Source organism: Desmodus rotundus, chromosome 3 (assembly GCF_022682495.2).
Source record: "Desmodus rotundus isolate HL8 chromosome 3, HLdesRot8A.1, whole genome shotgun sequence".
Taxonomy (NCBI): Eukaryota; Metazoa; Chordata; class Mammalia; order Chiroptera; family Phyllostomidae; genus Desmodus; species Desmodus rotundus.
The window spans coordinates 10,882,233-10,903,417 of NC_071389.1; the positions used below are offsets into that span (position 1 = coordinate 10,882,233).

Genomic DNA, 21,185 nt, shown 5'->3' on the forward strand with positions numbered 1-21,185 from the left:
CCGAGGGGGCCCATCTACAGCATGGAGGACCTGGGTGTGGGGCCGAGGGGCAGGGCTTGGTCCCTGCGGACTGTGTTTGACAGGCTTGGGGTCCCACCTTTGCAGGGGTTTCTTCACTCCAAGCGTCCGGAGTCAGGGAGCTTTCAAAAGCCCTCCTTAAAGTACCAGCAGCCCCGGAAGGGCCCCTTCAAAGAAACCCCGTTCGGGGGCCTGGGCTCTAGCGCTTACTTGGCTGTGTGACTGCCAGACAGCTACTCCCCTTCTCTGGGCCTCATCTTTAAACCGGTCATGAGTACACGAGTGGGAGTGGGGAGAACAATATACAACACTAAAGGATAAACACTCGGGCCTTTTTAAAGAGACAAAAGGCACATCAAATCCTCTGGGATGACAGGGTAATGGAGGCGGGGGGATGGGTTAAATGACCTCAGATAATGGCTCAAACTCTCTGGGCCTCCCATGGGGTAAGAGGAAGTCACAGGTGTGGGGGAGAAGGGACAGCTCAGGCCCGGAGAGGTAAGGTGAGCAGCCTAGCCTCCCTCAGCCACTCCCCAGCCTGTGCCTAATCCTGGGCTCAGACCTTGCTGGGGTGGGGGCTGGGGGACTGCGTCCCCATGACCAGCACTGACCTCCAAGACCCGGCAGCCATCCTCCCACCAGGCAGCCTCCCCTGCCCTCCACCATGATGCACAGAGGATCGTACAAAGGGTCTGGGGTGGCCGGGGCAGGGTCCTGACCTCAGGACCACAGGATGCGGACGGAGGCCCCAGACGCATGCTCACCTGCATGCCCGCACGCACGCCCACACACACGCACGCGCTCGCACACACACACAGGCTCACAAAGCCCCAGCAGCAAAGAGCCCCCCAGCAGGGCCTGGCACCAGGCAGGGGGGTGGGGCACAGCCCCCCCCCCAGACCTCCCCTGACTCAGGTGAAGCACAGAGCAGGGGTGAGAGAGCCAGCTATAGGGAGCAGAGCCCAAAACAAGAAAGAGGGAGAGAGGGTTCGAGAGAGCAAGCAGAACAAAGAGGGTCAAGAAGGCCACGAGGAGGGGGAGGAGGGGAAGAGCAAAGAGCAGGCAGCCCAGGGCGGCCACATGCCATCGGCCAGGGCTTGAGGAACGAGCTCTAGATGAGGTACCAGCATGACAATCTCACCTCCAGGCCTTCGTACAAGCTGTTCTCTCTACCTGGAGCATCCTTCCCCCTGCTCCCGAACTCTTACTGGACCTTCAAAACATAACTCTGGTGATGTCTCCTCCAGGAAGCCTTCCTTAGCTGGCCCTCATCAGGTTCAGGTGCCTTCCAGAATCCCTGGGTTTCAGGCCCCACACTGTCCCACCCAGGCTCCCACCCAGAGCTCGCTCTGGTCCTGAGGTCTAACTTCCCAAGCTTTCCCCAAAGCTACTTCAGCCCCAGTCTCCCCACTGCACCCCCAGGTGGCCGTCTGCCCATTACCACAGCAGGTCAGGGGCAAAAAGGAGGCCCCGGGGAGATATACTGACCCTGCCCAGAGAAGAGCTCGCCTGCCAGGGAATTTCACAAGGTCCGCTTAGACCAGTGGCTCTTCCCCTCCCCCAAGACGGCGAACAGGAGGCAGCAAGCCAAGAACCGTTTTAAATAACCCAAGTAATAAAAATGGCCAGTTAAGAGGGCGGAAGGCAGTGTCTCCGCTGCGGGGGCGTCTCTCCATCGAGGAGCAAGTGAGCCGGGGGATGTGTGAACCTGCACATATGAAGTCAGAGCACGCAGGCCAGAGAGCACTGAGCAAGCATCTCAGACAGCACGGAGACAGGCCCGCCCGGAGCAGACACGTGGAGGGCTCCTGCCCAGGCCCACCCCAGTGCCACTGGATCCCTGCTTCTGCTGCTCTCCCCGAACACCCAGCCTAGTTCAGTAAGCGCTGCGGCAGCGGCCAGCGTCTGAGCCCCATCGTCCCATTCGCTTTCTCCTGCCATCCCTGCAATTCGACTGGCCCCACTTGGCAGATAAGGAGATGTGGCTCAGGGAAGCAAATGACTTTCTCAAGGTCACAGAGCTGAGAAGCAGCAGAAAACATGCTTCGGCCTCCTCTCTTCCCAGCTTCCAAGTTCCACACAAGTGCGCTGCTCCACGTTGTCTAGCTTTGCAGGTTTCTCTCCAACACCCATCACAGCTTGTCTCCGGGTCCAGGGGAGGCATAAATGTAAGTGCAAGGGGAGGATGGGACACCTCAGGGAGCTTCGAGTAGCCCTCGGTTGCACGAGACGTTGGAAAAAACACAGCAGTGTGGGTAGGTAGGGCCCAGGGCTTCCGATCATTTAGTGCCCGCGGCACAGAGCTCAACAGTTTGTAAAGTGCTTCCACACGCACCACTTCATCTAATCTTTCAAGCAGCCCCACGAAGGAGGATCTACCACTCCCACTTCACAGATGTGAAAACTGAGGCTCAGAGCGGGAACATACTTGCAATAGGCACGCCCCTTCCTGGGCGGGATGTGGAACCCGATCTCCTGGGTTCAGACCTTGGCTTGCTGCGTACAAGCTGTGACTTGGCCCAGTTCCCTTTACTGTCTCTGTGGCTCAGTTTCAGCCTCTCTAACATGGTCTAATGACAGTGCCCAACTCATGAGGTTATTACGAGGTTACACAAATTAAACGTAAACTGCTTTAAATGGAGCCTGGCAAAGAGTGAACACTATACCAACAATTGTTTAATAAATTAATTAACTAATAAAACTGTAGTGTGCCCCTAGTAGGCACAGGTACTATTTGAGCAGGTGCCTGTCACGTGGCATTGCCACATTTGCCTTACACCCCCCACCCAGTACCCAGTCTCTGAGCTGCTGAGGGAAGGGCTGTCTCTGGCGTGGGGGGTGCCCAGCCTCTGTCAAGAGAACAGAACTGTGGCTTCTCAGACACCCACGCCCAGCAGTCTCATCTTCCCCAGCAAGAGGCACGGAGTGACTGTGACAAGTTCCCCGTTCCTTGGCAAAGGGAACCAACTGAAAGCAAAAGTTAGGGAGACCTGAGCCTGCGGCGGGCCAGCTTCTCTGCAGCCACCACAATGCCCAATGCTCTCTCCCTCCTGTTATCAGTTAGTGTGAAGCCCTGGCAACTCCTGGGAGCTAAGACTTAGGTGCTAGGCAAGATAACGGGAGCACAAAGCCCGAGTGTGGGACCCACATCCATCCCTGGCTTTGCTGTAGGACTCCGGGCAAGGTACTTTTCCCCTGAGCCTTGGTTTCCACCCTGCAGAGCTGCCACAAGTTTTACATCAGATCACGTGGAAAGTGCCAGACAGGTTATACATGTCCCCTGCTCCCCATCCCAGCCCCTGCCAGGCCCGCCAGCCCAGGGGTGCTACCTTCGTTGGCTGAGACCAGGAACTCCCCCACCCAGAGTCAGACCCCATTAGGATGATCTCCAGAGAGCTGGGGGGCGAAGGTGGGGCTCAGGATGGTGCCACTGCCTGTGGCTCACCAGCTTCTCAAGAAAGAGTTACTGCAACATGACAGCAGGAAGTCCTCCCAGCGTAGCAGATACCCCCTGTTCTGCCACCAGCCTCGGCGATACTGTGACAGGCAATGGGGAGACCCCGTGCCTCAGCCTACCTCTGACCTGCTTCAGTTGGCATGGGACAAGGCCAGCCTGTATTGCCCCCAGCAAGAGCACTGAACGTGGGATCTGGAGGCCCAGGCTGACCTCGCTGCAGAACCTGGGCCAGATTTCTTCACCTCTCCAAACCTCTCATCTATAAAATGGGCATCATCAATCCCCATCCCTGGGGGTTGCTCCGACAATTAAGTCTCCCGTATTTAAAGAAGCCGTCACAGAGCTCAGCATGCAGTAGGGGCTCAGTTAGTGGTGGCTATTAAGTTGTGATAATTTTTTTAAACCTTTTTCAAAATGCTTTCACACTCCATCATTTCAATTAATTTTTTCATCAACCCTGGGAAGCAGAACTCGTAAGAAACCTTACCCCCATTTCACAGAGAGACAAACTGAGATGCGAGAGATTAGCTAGCATATACAGAATCCAGACCACCGCAGTGAAGTTACAGAGAGAGCAGTCTTCACAGGGCACTGAGTAAGCCCACCTTCCCACCATCCCCACTCCCAGCTGGACAACAGGAAACGCAGGCAAGCCAGGATCACAACCGGGACTTCACAGGGCTCTAGGTGCCCCATGCCACCAGGGAGCTCAGCCAGCCACAGCCCCTGGAGGGACCCAGAGTCATTTACCAGTGGGTGAAGACTACCCTCTCTTGTACCAGGAACTACAGTAAGAAACCACATCCTGCCCAGGAAACCAAGTCCCCAGTGCCCACGAAGGGTGGGAGGGAGCACTGCCCTGGCAGGTAAGCAGCACCAGCAGAAGTCTTCACCAGCCTCCCATCTGGCCCAGAACTTTCTAAGTATCTCACAGCCGGCAACGCCCAGAGGCTGCACAACCCCCAGACACTGCCAGCAAGGGCATGGATCACCCTCCTCCCAGCTTCCAGCTTGGTTCTCCACTTCTGCCCACCTCACAAAACCAGCACCACTCACCCTTAGGGTACCCACCCTTCTGCCTGTGAAATCTTGCCAGCTAACTCCTCTGAACTTCACCATTTACAAAGAGCTGCAGCTGCATGGGCCCCTTTAACTTCTTCCACAAACTTGGGATACAGAGCTCAGCATCCCACTTTGGCAGATAAGGGAACCTTATCTGACAGATAAGGCTCAGAGAGGCAAAGTGACTGGTCCAAGCTCACTCAGCTTTCAACTCCCATGCTCAGTCCCCAGCCTCTGGCACCAGCAATGGGTGTTGACTCAGACTTGTTGAACCAATGTGTCGGGACTAGAGCGCAGTGTCCTGACTCCAAGTCCAAACCCTTCCCTCCACAAACTGCAAGTCCCTGAATGTGAGGTCCATATTGGTCGTCCGCGTCATCCGTGCCTTACACCCCCCACCCAGCCCCGACTGGGACCTACCAGCACACAGCAGCCGGGCACAAAGCCTCCTCGCTGCACAGGTAAGTTGTCGAGGGGGCTGTGGCCAGGCCCCGGTCGGGCTGTGCGACTACACGATGAAGAAGACAGACCCAGAGTCGGGCCCCACAGAGCTTATGAGGGGGGACCCCAAGAAACAGAATTTATTTATAAAAAATTGTGTATTTATTCTTACACGTTTAAACTTCAGTCACCTCCAAAGTACCCTCCATTTGATGCAATGCACCTATTGAGGCATGCTTTTCCACTGCTCAAAACAGTTTTCGAACTGGTCGATGTTGATGCCTTGTAGAGTTTCTGCCATTTTTTGTTTCACCTCTTCCCACATCGGCAAATGTTTCTCTTTGAGGACTTTTTTCTTTTCTTTTTTATTTTTTAAACATTTAATTTATTTATTTTAGAGAGGGGGAGGGAGGGAGAAAGAGAGGGAGAGAAATATCAGTGTGTAGTTGTTTCTCACACACCCCCTACTGGGGACCTGCCGGCAACCCAGGCATGCGCCCTGACTGGGAATCGAACCGGTGACCGTTTGGTTTGTAGGTTGGTGCTCAATCTACTGAGCCACTCCAGCCACGGCTGAGGTCTTTTTTCATCTGGGGGAAACGAACAGTCGCTCAGGGTGAGATCAGGTGAATAGGGAGGGTGGAGCATGGGGGTCATGCTGGTTTTGGTCAAAAACTGCTGAACACGCAGCACGGTGTGGGCAGGTGCACTCATTAATCACCCATGATGAAATGGGCATACTGTTGAAAGAGTCTTCAAAAAAAATTCCCTGAGGCCAGACGTGACCTCTCACAACAATACCAGCTGGTACACTGATACAGATGGGTTTCTAGAACACTCACCTCGTAGGGGAAGCCTGTACTACAAGGGGCCCACCCTCCAGAAGATAATTCCAGTTTTCTTGGGGGTCCCCCGTGGTACAAACAGCAGAGGTACAGACACATCCCAAGCAATTATGATTCAGGGTGTAGGGTGCTGTGATGGGGGAGATAGTGGGTGCTCAGAAATGCCCTATGAAAGAATGTCAGGGAAGGGCAAACACACCCTAATCCCCACAAAGGGGACAACCGCGCTGCCTCCTTCTTGTCCCAGTCCTTCAGCCATCCCTGACGTGGGGAATAAACAGAACCGGGCCGGCTACATCTCTGCGATGTGTTCCAAAGCCAGGGCTCCAAATGCAAAGCCCACAGTCTCCAGGATCACTGAGTCGTGGCATGGTTTAAATCAATTCCCCTGGAAGTCAATGCCTTGCCTTGCAGTAAAGGGTGCGCTTGAATTCTGGGTCTACCCTTCTGTGTCCTTCAAACACTGATACGTGTGGGGATGTGGGCCACAGCCCTGGAGAGAGAGCCTGAGAGTGAGTGAGTGAGTGAGTGAGTGTGTGTGTGTGTGTGTGTGTGTGTGTGTGTGTGTGTTGTGGGGGACCTTGCACGCATCCGGTGGCCAAGGCTGAAGCCCCGCCTCACATTCCTGGGAGGAGGAATCTTCAGCGTCAGCTGTCTCCCAGCTTCTGCTTCCTTTTCTTTTCTGGGACTTCATTCTCCTTCCTCTAGCTTGAGGCTCTGAAAATCCCTCCCAAATTTGTCCCCAGAGAGAATGCCAGCCTGGCCAGGAGGCTTTGGAATACTGAGGAGCTAGATGGAGGGGGGTTGTGTGTTTCTTTTAAATAAAAGAGGATGGGGAGGGGGGAGTTGAGATTTCCGGAGGCACAAATCAACTGCTAAGAGTAGGAAGAACACCCTCCTCAGATGCTGGACAAAGAAGTAGCCCTTTCCCCTCCACCCCCAACACCATCCCGGCGCCTTCCACAGGACATGTCCTGAAATGGATGTGTGGGGTGATCCAGCCCATACTGAGAGACCCCTATAAATGAAGAGCACAGATGCTGTGGGGGGAGGGGTGGGCTGGGGTGCAGGACCTACGGGGCCTACAGAGGACCAGGTCCCTTTGCGCGTGAGATCATTTATTCCTTCCCAGTCCTGGGAGAGCAACATTTTTCTCCCTCTTTTACAAAAGTGGAGAACCAGACAGCTCAGAGAGGCCAAGCAATTGCCCAGAGCCACTCAGGGTGTCAGTGACAAAAGCACCCCTATCAGTGGCAGCTGCAGAAGGGACCCTAGCATCCATGGAGATGACAGCAAACAGAGCCCCCGGCCGGCTTTTGGGGGCAGTATTCCAGCTTTGGGGCGGCCAGGGGCCAACGCCCACCTGCTCAAGGGTCGTCCAGGGAGCGAAGGGAAGGCAGGGCACACTCCAGCTGGCTCACCCCCCAGCCCTTTTTGGAGCCGCCCATTCAGGCTGACAGCACAGCCCCTTCCGGGTCACTATCAGAAATAGCTGTGACAAAAGTCCCTCCCATCCCTGAAAGTGGCTTTTCAAAAAATGCTTCAAGACACACACACACACAAAAAGGAGGTGAGCACTCGTCCAAGCCCGGACTCAGGAGGGTAACAGCATCACCGGGCGTGGTATGGGTGGCTCCCAACGGCCTCCAGGAGGTCTGCCCACTCGGCTTTGCCGCTCAGTCCCCTCCAGGCCTCAGTTTCCCCATCTCAACTGATCTGTGATTTCTTTTACTCACCCCCTCCCCACCCTTAACTGCAGAACCCTATTTTCCAATTGAATCTTGCTCATAATAGCAATCTGAGAGTTATGGAAATGGAGCTTCCGTGGCTGACATGGACTGGATCCCAGGTGCTCAGCTTCCCGGTGCCCCCAGAGTAACTGACCCCAAGGCACCCTGTTCTGGACCCCAGGGTTCCAAAGGGCCTAGTTGAAAACCCCCAGACTAAATGACCATGGTCCTTCCTGGTCATTGAAATGAAGTTCCAATCACCACAGGTGCTAGGAAAAAACAAACCAAGTCCTTCATGCCTACTCAAATCAGGGGCGCAGACACTTGGAAACCTGCAGGGGGAGGGAACAAAGCCACGGGGGACCCAGGTCAGGGGAGGAGGAGGCCCAGACTGTCATCCCAGGGGGCAGAAAGGCAGCCCTGACCCAAACCCCTCAAGTCACAGAGCCGAAGCGTAAAGTGAGCTGGGAGGGACCACTTTACACTAAATGAACCTCCCCGTGTAAAGGTGGAAGGCCTAAGGCTCAGAGAGAACAGCAACTGGTCTGAGGTCACACAGAGGCTAGTGGCAGAGGCAGACCCGGCGTCTGGGTCTCTTGGATGCCAATTCAGAGAACTCTCCACCTGTTGCAAGTTCAGAGAGATTTAGCCAGAATCTCCCAGGAAAAGCCCCCAGCTTGCAAACTCAGAACAGGATATTTTGGTGGCGCTGGGTGGTGACAGAGCAGAAATGTTTGTTTTGGTTTCCAAATCAGTGCTTGACAACCTTGTCGGTGTTACAGTTTCAGCCACCACATTTTCCTCCCGGTAAGGAGCTCAGAGCTTATTGGACCAAGGCAAAGTCAAAGCAATAGTGAGCAGGGCCAGGGCCGGGGACCCCAGGCCAGGGGCTCTGGTTTAGGTTCGTGTTTCCACCAACCTAAATTCCTATGCCATTGCTGATGGCACATGAGATGATGGGAGGTGGTAAACAGGTGACTTTAAATTGAAACTTCATTGGCCACACAGGTGAATGGGTAAACCAAGGCGATGTATTCACACAGTGGAATATTATTCAGCAACATAAAGGAAAGACTACTGATACATACTACCACATGGACAAACCTCAAAAACAATATGTAAGTGGAAGAAACCAGACACAAAAGGCCACCTCATGCATGATGCCATTCACATGAAATGTCCAGAAAAGGTGAATCTAGAGAAACAGAAAGCAGATCAGTAGTAGCCTGGGCTGGGGTGGGGTGGGGATCAGCTGCACGTGGGCGTGAAGGACCTTTTGGGGGAGATACAAGTCGTCCTGAAGCTGGATGGTGGTGATGGCTGCACAACTCTGTGGATGCACTAAAAGTCATTGAGTTTTGCACTTACTGTGGGCGCATTTTAAATAAAGCTGTTAGAAATATCTTACATAAGAAGTAACACAGGCGGTGGCACGGGGATAAGGCCACAGGTCATGGAGGTGGAAGCAGAAATGTCTCCAAGTTGGAGAGCACTGAGCCACACAGCCCAGGCTGCCCTTTGGGCAAGCGGGGTCCCCGAGCTGTGCGCTCCCCCGGGTGGACCAGAGGTAACCCTGGAACCCTTCCTTTGCTGGCTGGCACAGGCTCCTTTCATGGCGCACGGCTTGGGGCTCCACGCTAGACATCCTGGAAGAACCTGAGGCCTTCGGAGGCCCGGGCAGATGCCTTGGTCGCAGGCCTCAGGCTGCGACTGCTCTTATGGACAGGAATTCGGAAGTGGGCCGGGAGCTCACACTCAGATGTATGTATTGTTCCGGCTGGGAAGATCATCTAGCCCAGTGGTTTTTAAACTTTTTAAAAAGTTGATCATATGCCCACCCTTCTCACAAAAGGAAATTCTTACGAGAAACCCGAATATAGGAACAAGTAAAACCAGAGTGTTACTTGTATAAATTTATATTGGTTCAAATATATAACAGTTACCGATTCGGAACTCAATCACTGAGGTTGAAGAGGCTATTTTGATCTGTTAATATTTAGCAGTGGGATCACGGGTGCCAGAGCCACATTCCATTTAATTTTATCTCCCGTTTTGGCTGCAGAGCATCAGGAATATCCTGCCTCACACAGATGAATAGCTACGAATGGGAACAGTTTTTAGCAGTTTGCTTTGTAATCTCAAAATACTCTTCAGACAAACGGATGGCAGAAGGAGGGCTTTCACTTGCATCCGATTACTAACAAGTTAGTGTGGAAGAGAACTTGATGGGTTTACGTGGAGAACTTAAAAGTGAATGAGCACATTTTTATGACCATATTAACATTTTAATGTGTTTTTAAATATTAATTTTTATTTAATATTCAAGGAACCCCTAAGGCATCTCTGAGGAAGCCTGGAGCTTGGAGGTGATACACCACCCACATCTTCCTTCACCACCTCTTCCTTCACCGATAGGGAAACTGAGGCCCAAGTAAGGGAGTATACTTGCTTTGAAAAAATCCAACTTGAGCTCTGAATCAACTTCAGAAAAGATGTGGCTCGCCAGTTCACGAAAAAAAAAAAAAGGGAAGAGAAGGCGCACACACCTCCCGAGGGCGGGAAGAGAGACACCCGCACTCCACCTGTCTCAGCAGTACCCATCTCATTCCAGGCCAGCGCCAGAGGCTGACATCACCCCCCACACCCTGAGTGCAACTTAAACAAAGCATTGCTCAACGCCAACCTACCTCCCTTTAAGACTGACCGGGCACGGTTTTTCCATCTCCTTAGTAGCCAGGTCCAGGAGCACACACACAATAAAATAAACACAACACACACCTGGGGCATGACCGCACAATGAGCAGTGACAGACAGACGGGCCCATCCCTCCGAGGAGTTTCACCATCAAGAGCAAGTGCCTGTTTCCCTACCCCACCCAGCCAGCGAAGCTGTCCACAGCGGGCAGAGAGGTGGCCTCCCCATGGCCAGGCACCAGGCCTTTCTCAAGCTCTCAAGAGAGATAACCAGCCCAGAAGAGCAGCTAGTTTATAGTGGGGTGGAAGACCTACCCCTCAAAAGCCAGGCCCTGACCAAGACAGACCTGAGACTCCAGGTATCTGTGTCCTGCCAGCTTGACAAAGAGACTACCATCTTGAACGACATCAACTTGATTAGTTTATACCTTCCCAAAAGCATCACCATCCTACTCTCCCCTCATGCAACTGGGAGTGAATATCATTGTTCCATTTCTCTGGTGAGCAAACGGGCTTCCAAGTGGTCCAACAATCTCAATGGCTGGTGATGGAGCTGCCGTATGATTCAAATCCTGCCCAGTAGAGGAAGAGGAGGTAGACCCATGCCCAGCTCCCCGGGCAGACCTCTGCACTGCTGCGAACACCAGGACCCAAGGAGTGGAAGGAAAGATCCTTCTCAGCACGTCCTCCAAATCTAGGAGTTCAGGGCCAAGGTTCCCAATGCAGAGTTGCCCATGCTGAGACAGCAGAGGGCCCATGCCCACCCAGGCCTGAGATGCTACAGACAGCCCCTCACCTCTTATGGGAAAGTGAAGCAGACAGTACCACCAGCCAGGCTGTAGGCAGGAAACAATGCTAGTTTCCCACCTCGGTAATCTGGGCTGGGTAGTAATGTACTGGCCAGTCCTGTGGGTAGTCTGCCCCGCACTCTACTCAGAGATGGTGATCTGGGTCCATTCAATATCCAGTCTTCCAGTCCAAGGTTACCTCCTCCTGGGGGCCTTTTGGGCTGAGTTTGTTGGGACCCAATAAACCATGACAATGTGGGTGGGGGGAAGAGGTTTGAAGGGAGGTGTTTTTAAAAGCCTGTGGCCAATCTGATGTAGGTCTGGTTATCCAACCCAGCCAGCTGGACCTCACAGAGATGGAGCAAGAAGGCGGACCCTAACCCCAGAGAGCAGGGAGAGATCCATCCAGCCTCAAATACATAAGCTCATTTAATTCAAGGAACAAAAGGTCAGTGGGTTACTTTAGAGTGTTTTTCTCTTCACCCACGGAGGGAAGGGAGCTCACCTCTACATCCTTGAGAAAGTACCTATGCTAGGAGACAGACAAGCCAGGAGGTACTTAAAACCACTAGTTCAAATCCTGGCTTCACTACTTATTAGCCAAGACACCTTAGGCAAGTCACTTGCATCTGGGGTGCCTTAGTCTCCTCATCTAGGAAATGGTGATAAGAATGCCCTACACTCTGAGTTGCCGTGGTGATTAAATAAGATTACTTAAAACATCAATAGCTATTTTGTCACCTACAGAACAACATGTCTGGTCCAACGACGGGTTGGATGTGTCCCCCGCTGTACTCTGCACCCGCCCCCATTCTTGGAACTAGATAACTGAGTTTTCCAAGCAGGGTGCTCTGCAAACAGTTTCCAGCCCACCTGCTAGGACCAGCTGGCTGCCACCTGCCCCCCACCCAAATACACGCATTCCGCGGCCGCGCAGGGAGAGGAGGCGCCGCACTCACCTCCGCTTGTACTCGTCGCGCTCGCGCTTCACCTTGGCCAGCACGTTGTAGAGCGCGCGGATCTCGGGCGTGATGGTGTCGATCTGCACGCCCACGCCGTCGGGATGCACCCACGACACGCCGGGGCCCTGCACGGTCTCCACGCCGCCGCCGCCCGTGCGCCGCACCTGCGTGTAGCTCCAGATGGTCCCAGGCAGGCGGCCGTAGAGCTGCGGGTGCGAGCCGCCCCCTGGGGGCAGGCCGCCCAGGGCCACGGCGTTGGCGTTCGTGCCGGCCGCTGCGCCGCTGCCGATGCCATGCCCGCTGCCGGGCGCGGGTGGCCGTAGCAGATCGGGCCCGGTCTGCACGGCCTGCTCGCGGGTGAATGTCCTGTAGCGCAGCCGCCGCTCGCGGTCGCTCTGCTGCTGCTCCAGCTGCTTCTCCAGCAGCCGGTTGCGCCGCTCCAGCTCGTGCACCTTAGCCAGGAAACAGCGGAAGCGCACATTGAGCCCCTTCAAGAGGTGGATGTTGGAACCCAGGTCGTCCCGCAGCGCCGCCGTCACTGGCGATGGCCCTGGCCCGGCCCCGCCGCCGCCGCCGCCGCCACCGCCGGGGCAGCCCCCGCCGCCGCCACCGCCCGGCGGACAGCCGAAGGCCAAAGCCATCTCTCCGAACAGCAACGAGTTCACCATGCGCCGGCTGCGCAGCTCAGGGCCCCGGGCCCGCGGTTCCAGAGGAGGCTCCAGCTCCGGGCAGGGCTCCCGGCGCGGCCGGGCCAGGTTGGGCGCGGGCTCCAGCGCGGCCGGCCGGGCGGTTCCAGATGCGTACCAGATGCGGCCTCCGCAGCGACTGCGAGCGGGACTGCCCCCGGATGTGGGCGCGGAGGCAAGGAACGGGACACAGGCTGCGATGGAGGCCGCGGCGGCTGCTCGAGGTAGTGAGGGTCGCGGGTACCGGCGCCGTGGCTGTCAGAGACGATGTGGAAGCGCCGCGGCAGCAGCACGCAGAGGACTCTTGGCCGGCAGTGCCCCTCTGCGGTGGGCCCCGCCCACTGCAGAAACAGGCCCCGCCCCCACAATAGCCCCGCCCACCGCACCTCCTGCGGCGCTCCCGGATCCCTGGGGCTCCGCCCCCGAGACGCTCAGCGTCGGGCCACGCCCATGTAGTCTGGCTCTGCCCACTCCCGGACTCCCCTGGGTTCTCGGCTCCAATGAGCCGCTGCCTGCAGCTCTGGCTCCGCCCAGGTCTTACAGGACCACCCCTTCCCTACTCTGGTGCTGCCGCCCCGCGTGGCTCTGATTCTTGCCGGGCACACGGACTGCAGAGCTGCATCAGGCACGCGGTTAGCTGGAGCCGCCGCAGAGCCAGGCCGGCCTCTTAAAGGGACCCGCAGCCTCGGCAGCGCTCGTTTCCCCTTTAGGTAGCCGTCTCCCCCACGTCCTCTGCCACGTTCTGTGTTCTACTTCTCTCCCACCCCAATTTTCCAGGCCTCAAATTCCCACGGGGTGCGGGAGAACTTCGTCTGGAGGGGCGGGGGGACCATAGCATCCGAAGGTGCATCCTCACCCCACCCCCACTTTAGCCCGGGCGGCCTAGATCGACCTTCCCAGGATTAGGCCGCTCCTCCGTCTGCACGTTCCCCACGCGGAGGACCCAGGCAGGCTCCTCGACCACTTGTCCCTAAGATCCGCCTAGGCATTGCAGATCCCTCTAGTCCCCGCAGCCCATGGAGGCCCCACGCCAATTCCGGAAGGCGGGGGGAAGGGAGAATGAGAAAAGATCATCCAGGAATATGACACCCGCTTGCTCAGTCTGAGCTGCTGTCGCTCCCCGCCTGGAATGACCATTTCCCCACCATCGCAAGCTCACGCGCTCAGATGTAGCTGACCCCAGAGCTGCGGTCCGTTTCTTTGAGCCACTTAAGGGGCAACATCTGGAAGGAACCTGTCTGGAGGGCAGAGCCAATCTGAGGATGCATTCATTCATATTTTCATTCATTCAAATCTGTTTTTCAGGCCTACCACCCTAAAGACCAAATCCTCCAATCTGGTGTAGCTAGAATCAATTTGCAAACATCTACCATTTTTTAAGCGGTAATAATAGCTCCCATTATTGAGTGCTTAGTATATGTCAGGTGCCATACTTAGTTATTACACCCCATTTTACAGAGATCACTGAGACCAGAGGAGCAGCAAGCAGTCCCAAAGCGAATGCTCTTAACTGGCCTCTTGTCCATTTCCACCTTTGATCCTCACCACAAACCTCAGAGGGGAGGTGCCCCCCCCTTGGAACGCCTGTGGGTTGCAGTGTGTGCACTTAGCCAGATATGTGGCATTGTCCAGATTCTTCTGGACACATTTTCTGAATTGCGATTTAGTATTTGTCTTGTTATTAATGTTTGTGTTTGTTTTGTCTCATTGGATATAAGCTTGAGGGCAGGTGCCCAGTTTTACAGGGACAATGGTTTTGTCTTCTCAGCGACAAAAGAGACACAAAGGTGACATGGGCTTGCTCTAGGGTGAGGTCAAGGCTCTAGTGTTAGTCTGCTGTTTCTGATGCCAGCACAAGGGCAAAGCCTCCACACGTTTCCTTCCTTCACCCCCAGCCCCTTGCTTCCTTCCCAAACAGGCGCACCTTCTCAACACTCAGCATGAAACTGGCCTGTCCTGAAACCTTTCTGTTTATCCCAACCCAGTGTGGTCACAGCCCTTCTTTACTCTTTGTTCTCGCATCTCTTGGTGATTTTCTTGTTTATCTAAACAACATAGTCAAAACCCCTTTGTCTTAAAGCAGGAGTTCATGGACACCCCCAAGGGGGCTGAGGATGGCCTTCTGAGGGGTCCATGACATTGGGATGGACAAAAGCTATATCTTCATTTTCACCAATTTCTTAGCATTTCCTTTGATCACAAATGCAGGCAAAGTCCTTGTGGTTTTGCCACTCATATAAATCACAGCTATTTTCATATCACACTTCAGTGACTACAGATATCTCAAAATATTGTTTAAGCTACCACAATTCTGAAATTAAGATCATGTCAGGCTCACCACTAAATCTCATTTAATGTATTAAGAAAGAAGCACATGTTACTATATCACAAAAGTTTTAAAATACTTTGATAACTGTATTTTAGTAAAAATTGTTTTCATTGTCATCCAAATGCAATTTTTAAAAATTGTTCTGAGAAAGGGTCCACAGGCTTCTCCAGATGCTCAAGGAGCTTACAGGACAGTTGGGGTTAAGAAGCCACACCTGGGGGCGGGGAGTGGTTGGTTCCCTGCAGCCTTTTCTAGGTAGAATCTCTGCTGCTAACAGAATTGCCTTGCAGTTGGGGTGGGAAACCCGGGAAGGGCTGGGGGAGCCGGGTGCCTGGCCCCGTCCTGGGCCCTGAAGAGAGTCAGACAGTCCCTAATCATTTGTTGAGCAGCGGCCCTGGCACAGACCCCTGCCCGAATGCTGGTGAAACAATTGTGAGCAAGAACTTAAGGAGCTCTGGGGGAGCTGATGAAGCGAGACAGCCCACAGGACCATCCTGAGACGTGGGAGGGGTTTCAGGGGAGGGAAACCTGACCTGGAGCAGATGGCTGAGCAGAGACCATGAGCTCTGAAGGAAATGGAGGAAGTCACACCCGGACTTGAAGTGGCTTCCAACTGGGTTGTAGAGACAGGGGTATGCACAAACAAAACGGCCAGAAAATAGTTCTGTGGCCTCGTAAATGCAAAAATGAGATGCTGTGTATCTTGATCTTTGTGGGTAAGATGAAATAGGTACAATTTACCCATTTCAATGGTTTTTGGTAAATTTACCAAGTGATGCAACTATCACTACAAGTCAGTTTTAGAATATTTCATCTCTGCCAATAAGATCTCCCGTGCCCATTTACTGTTACTCCCTGTTTCCAACCCCTGCCCCAGGCAGCCACTAATCTATGTCTGTCTCTATAGGTTTGCCTCTCCGGGCATTTCACATGGCCAGATCACATGCTCCCTTGTGTCTGATTCCTTCACTGAGCTTAAAGGTTTTGAGATCCACCCATGTCACGGCATCAGTAAGTCATTCCTTTTTATTGACGATCTCTTTTCAAATGTCGATCGTTGCAATTTTTCGTTACCTTATTTGCTTTTCTGCACTGCAGTTCCTGATGTGGAAATAAGGCTAATAAAAATATCCATTTCATAGGGTGGTTGTAAGGGTGAAATGAGTTAATACACGTACAGTCAGCATGTAGTAAATACTCAATAAATATTAGCTATTTTCCCATAAATGTTCTCAGTCTTTTTGCTTATGCAAGTGTGGAAAGCCCACAAGTGTATAAAGAGCAGGAAAAACATAAGCATCTCCAAAGGTCCCGCACCCAGTAGCCAGCCCTCTCTGGCATCTGGGTCGTCCCGCCACCAGGGAGAATAAATGGCTCTCTCCGCTGTGTCTCCCACGGCCACCCACAGGCTGCAGCTTCTAGAACATTCTCATCAGGTTTCTTCACAGAGAAATGAAAGAGAGCAGTAAAACGTGACAGCACAGAGGAAAGGGTGTGACTGCAAGTCCCACATGATGCTACAGGTGAAAATTAATCCTTTAAACAAAACAGCAAATTCTTGAGGTGTCCCATCACTCCTCCCTGAAAACACTAATGACAACAACAACAGCCAAAAAATAAAAAATAAAAAAACCCAAAGCTGGCAGAAAGGGCAACTCTGCCGCGCCTTCACAGCAGTGGCACGTTGCGGGACCTCATCCTTCCTGGGCACCTCCGGGCTTACAGGCAGCTTACGGTGCCTGCTGGCTCAACAATTATTCTGGGTGGGTTGGCCTTCCTAGAAAAGGGCGTAGGTTTCACCGGCACCAGGGCTCCAGAGTGTCCCAGTGGCTACCCAACAGTGCTCATCTTGGTCCACAGCCTTGGAGACGCCCTGGTTACTTCCAGCACCTTCTCCAGGCTTCCACGAGCCTGTCTCAGGAAGAGCACTTGGGTGGGCAGCACCGTATAACCTGGCTACATGGAGGTGTGGCTATGAGCAGAGGATCCAGAGCCAAGCTCTGTCCATTAGCTGTGTGACTGAGGACAAGTGACCCAACTGCTCTGTGCCTCAGTCCCCCTCTGTACGACCAATGGAGTGCTCGAATTCACGGAGGACTAAACCAGTCCCTGTGTGTAAGAAGCTCAGAGCAGTACCTGGCATGTGTAAGTGCTAGCTGTCATGAGCTAGCACTCCTCACCTCTTGTGCGTGCCAGGCACAGCTCTAAGTGGTGGTTTGAGCTCCATGTGACAGGAAGTCAAGGCCGGGGTTTCAGAGGCTTGACTAGGGCCATGCTGGTTTACTCTAGGGGAAGCCACAGGATTGGGGTGGCCAGCTTGCTCTCAGGCCTTACTCCCATAGGACAAGCATCTGTTGAACCCCACCTCTCACATGATAAAGACCCTTCTTACAGATAGGGAAACTGAGGCTTGGTGGGGGGAGGGGCGAAGGGGCCTATCCATGGCACCACTGAGCTCTGAATCCAATCGAACTCCAAGCCTGTCCATCCCATTCTCACTGCAGCTGCTTCCTCACCAACTTAAAGGTGGGACATTCAGACCCAGACCTGAGGGAGAGCTGTTGAAGTCGTTCCACCCACCTATTCCACAGCGCAAACCTTCAATGAGTGGAGAGAGGCACAGAGAAGCGAGGGGCATGGGCATCATCAAGGGAGCCCAGAGCCAAGATGGGAAGCAGAGCCATGCACTCCTGCCCCTGGGCCTTTGCACATGCTGGTTTCGCCTCCCGAAACACGGCTCTCCCTCCTCACTGACTACTTTTTACTTGTCCTTCAGATATTAGTTTTGGCCCCCGTCTTCTTTGTCACTTGCTGTCTTGTTTGACTGTGTAACGAGGTATAACCTACGTTCAGTAAAGTGCCTCAATGTTACATGTCCAGCTCAGCGCATTCTTACCTATGCACACCCCAATGCACTCACCCCCCAGGTCACTTCCCACGTGCCAGCAGGCTCCCTGGAGCTCCCTTTCCCTGCATCCCCCAAAGGTGGGCAGGTGCCGACTTCTCTCACCACGATTCCTTTCCGGCCTCACGCAAATGGATTCGCATGCTGTGTTTTTGGCTTCTTCTGCCCAATCTTAACCATATGAGATCCACCCACATAACTGTGTGTAGCAGAATGTTGTTCTTTTGCTTTGCTGTGTGGTATTATATACTATGAAGTTATCACAATTTATTTGTTCCTTCTACTGTGGACGGACGTTTGGGCCATTTCCAGTTTAGGGCTATTTGGAGTGAAGTCTCTGTGGCCCTTCCCACGTGAGCCTTTGAGTGACTGTCGGTGCTTGTTCCTCTTGGGTACAAATCAAGGGATATAACGGCCATGTCCTAGGGGATGTGTGTGTTTAGACTGAGCAGTTAGTGCCAAACAGATTTCCGAGTTGGCCACACAGTGATTCACACCCCTTTCCGCGGCGTCTGTGAGTTCTGATTGCTCCACATCGTAGCTAACGTTGAGTATAGTCAGTCCTTTTAATTTTACATTTTCTGGTGGATGTGAAGGGTAGCACTTCCCCCTAGAAGCCACTCTGCAACCCCCAGGCCAGAGTAGGGGCCCCCTGTTCTTCCCCCTGTAGATTCATTTGTCTGTAGCATTTCTACCCACTCACTGTCCCTCATCTCATGGGGGTGGGGATCCTCAAGGGAGGGAAGGACACCGTCTGTTTGATCCACAGCTCCCTTGGGAAAGAGAAGCCAGACCCTGTCACCCCTCTTCCAGGCCACTGACAATAGAAGTGCTATCTATTAAGTCCTTGGAAGAGTGCCTGGCAGAGGTGGGTGGCGACCCAAGGTCACACTAAAACCTGCAGCCCTCCCTCGGAGATGACCTCTCCTGCCTCATTCTCCTCATACTGGAAAGTTCTATAAACTGCCCAACTGCATGAAGCGACATGTCCATCTCTGCCTGAAGACGTGGGTCCCTGACTTCACAAACCAGCCAGTACCGGGAGCCTCCTCTTGCCCCACACACAGCAGGTCGCTCCCTGCTCACGCTTCCCTGCCTGATCCGCTCTCACAGCGATGGGTGAGGTGCCAGGCGTTGGATTAGGTGCTTGCCTGCAGCCCCTCATCCTATCCCAACCTCAGCAATTTGAGGGACGGGCTGTCATTCCCCTATTCCAGATGGAGAAACTGAGGCTTGAAGAGGAGAAGCCAGGTGGCCGAGGGGAGACTCTTTCTTCCGTTCCAGGGCCTGGAGATCACAGGTCTGAAACCTAAAGCCAGGTGCTGCGGGGTTACTGCCATGCACCAGCCTCAGGGCCGGGGAGGGCCCCACCACTGCCTGGGGGGCCAGGATGAGTGGGTCACTGTCCAGGAGGCCCTGGGAGCTCCTGGAACCATAAGGCAGGCAGGCAGGAAGGGGTCTCCTCACCCTCTGGGGGCCCCCCTCCTCGTCTTCCCCACTGGCTGGCTTTGTGAGCTTGGAGAATCTCCACCTACCTCACCTCTGATTTCTGGTTTGCAAACAGCTTCTCACATGTCAGACGAAGCCCTCAGAGGAGGGCAGGGCGGGTCCTCTGTCACCCCACGGTCCTATTTCTGCTGAAACAGACATCCCAGCATGGGGCCTCCTCCTGGGAGGCGACGGCGAAGAAGAAGGTAAGTCAAAGGTCTCCCTCCCAGAGCACCGCCCTTGCAGCGCCAGGGAAAGGAGGGACGCATCCTTAACACAACTTCAATGACACGTCACAGACGTCACTGTGTCAGCCTTGGTGACTTCCCCGACAGCCGTTTCATAACCGTGGTGTCCTCAGCCGGCAAGAAGCTTCCTTGGTCTACAGCTGCCCCGTGCCTTCCAGCCCAACTCCAAAGAGACAACAGGGGCCACTGAGGTGCCCAGCAGCAGGGCATTGACCAAGTACATTGTGGTCGCGGCACATCCACGAAGAGTCACACTCAGCAACCCCGAGGGTAACGCACACCCATACTTCCTGGTGTAGAGAGAGGCCCACCGGTTACTACGTAAGTGAAGGCACGTCAATTAAACCCCATTAAAAAAGTGTGTGTCGTATGGCTGCAGGGCCATCTGTGTGCATACATAGAAAAATCTGTAAGGACACCCAAAGTGTCAGCGGGTGGTTCTGACTTTTGTTAGGTATCTTCACATGTCTTCTGAATACCGGCTGTTACAGAGCTCATAACGGGGACACTCTACCAGCGGGGTCTCATTCTTTTAATCCGCAAAATCAAGACAAGGTCGGTAAAATTCTTTCCCCATTTTACAACAAGAACTTATTACTTTTCTAAGGAGAAAAATGGAGGAGCTATTTTTACTTTGAAGGAAAAGAAGCACAAATGACGCTGGACCATGTGGGAGATCTAAAGACCCACAGGACGTGGTCCTGGACTTCGAGAAGTTTCCAGCCCCAGGTACCTAAGTAACTAGAATGTGTTGTTTGCGACCTGGCAAGTGGACCGAGAGAGGCACTCCGCAGTGTTATGAGAATACAGAACAACAGCTGTGGCCTGGGGGAGGGCACAAAACACATATTTATTGAGCACCTACTATGTGCCTCTGCTCTGAGTACCTTATCTCATTTCAGGCTCACGGTAGCTCCTGGGGTGGACGTAACTTCCATCATTGTACTCTAAGGAAATCCAGGCTCACCAAGGCTCTGGAATTTTCCCAGGGCCATGAAGCTAGGACTAGGGAAGACAGAATTCTAACTTCCATCTCCGAGGCCGATGGCGTCTCTCCCAGTCCTGACACTCCCACCATCCCCAGGCGGGTGTGGAGGACAAAGCAGCTTCTGAGTTCCGCTTGCTTTGTAGGTAATATTTCAATAGCAGGAGATGCCAACAAAGGCCAGTCTCTGTCCAGGCCTCAGCTTTCTCACCTTTGAATTGGGGGTAATAGTGCCAACCTCATAGGGTTGCTGTGAGGATGAACAGAGAAACCCAATGTATTTCAAAGCAGAGGCACTAGGTAACCATGTGTGTAAGCACCTTGAAAACACGCCCGGCACACAGTGAGTGCTTCGTCAAGTAGAAGCTGTAGTGGGCTCTGGAGTTGGGCTGCCTGGATTTTGTCTCTTCTCTGCCACTTATTCTGTGACATTGGACAGGTTACTTAATTTCTCTGCGCCTCATTTTCTTCATTTGAAAAAAGGGGTGATAAAAAAAAAGGTCCCAACCTTCTACTTTCGTAAAAGACAATTAAATATGGGAATGCAT

At 53.6% G+C, this 21,185-nt stretch overlaps 1 protein-coding gene across 2 annotated transcripts in view; it reads right to left on the reverse strand.

Annotated features, from left to right (window-relative positions):
* IFFO2 (intermediate filament family orphan 2) overlaps window positions 1-12,996 on the reverse strand; it is a 45,827-nt gene extending 32,831 nt beyond the window's left edge. The window contains exon 1 of one of the 2 annotated variants that reach the window (XM_045191038.2): window positions 11,994-12,996. In XM_045191038.2, coding sequence (XP_045046973.2) covers window positions 11,994-12,664 — 671 coding nt within the window. In that variant the 5' untranslated portion in view covers window positions 12,665-12,996. The remainder of the gene's footprint in view (window positions 1-11,993) is intronic. The other variant, XM_053920436.1, reaches the window with a different exon arrangement.
* Between the last annotated feature and the right edge of the window lie 8,189 nt (window positions 12,997-21,185).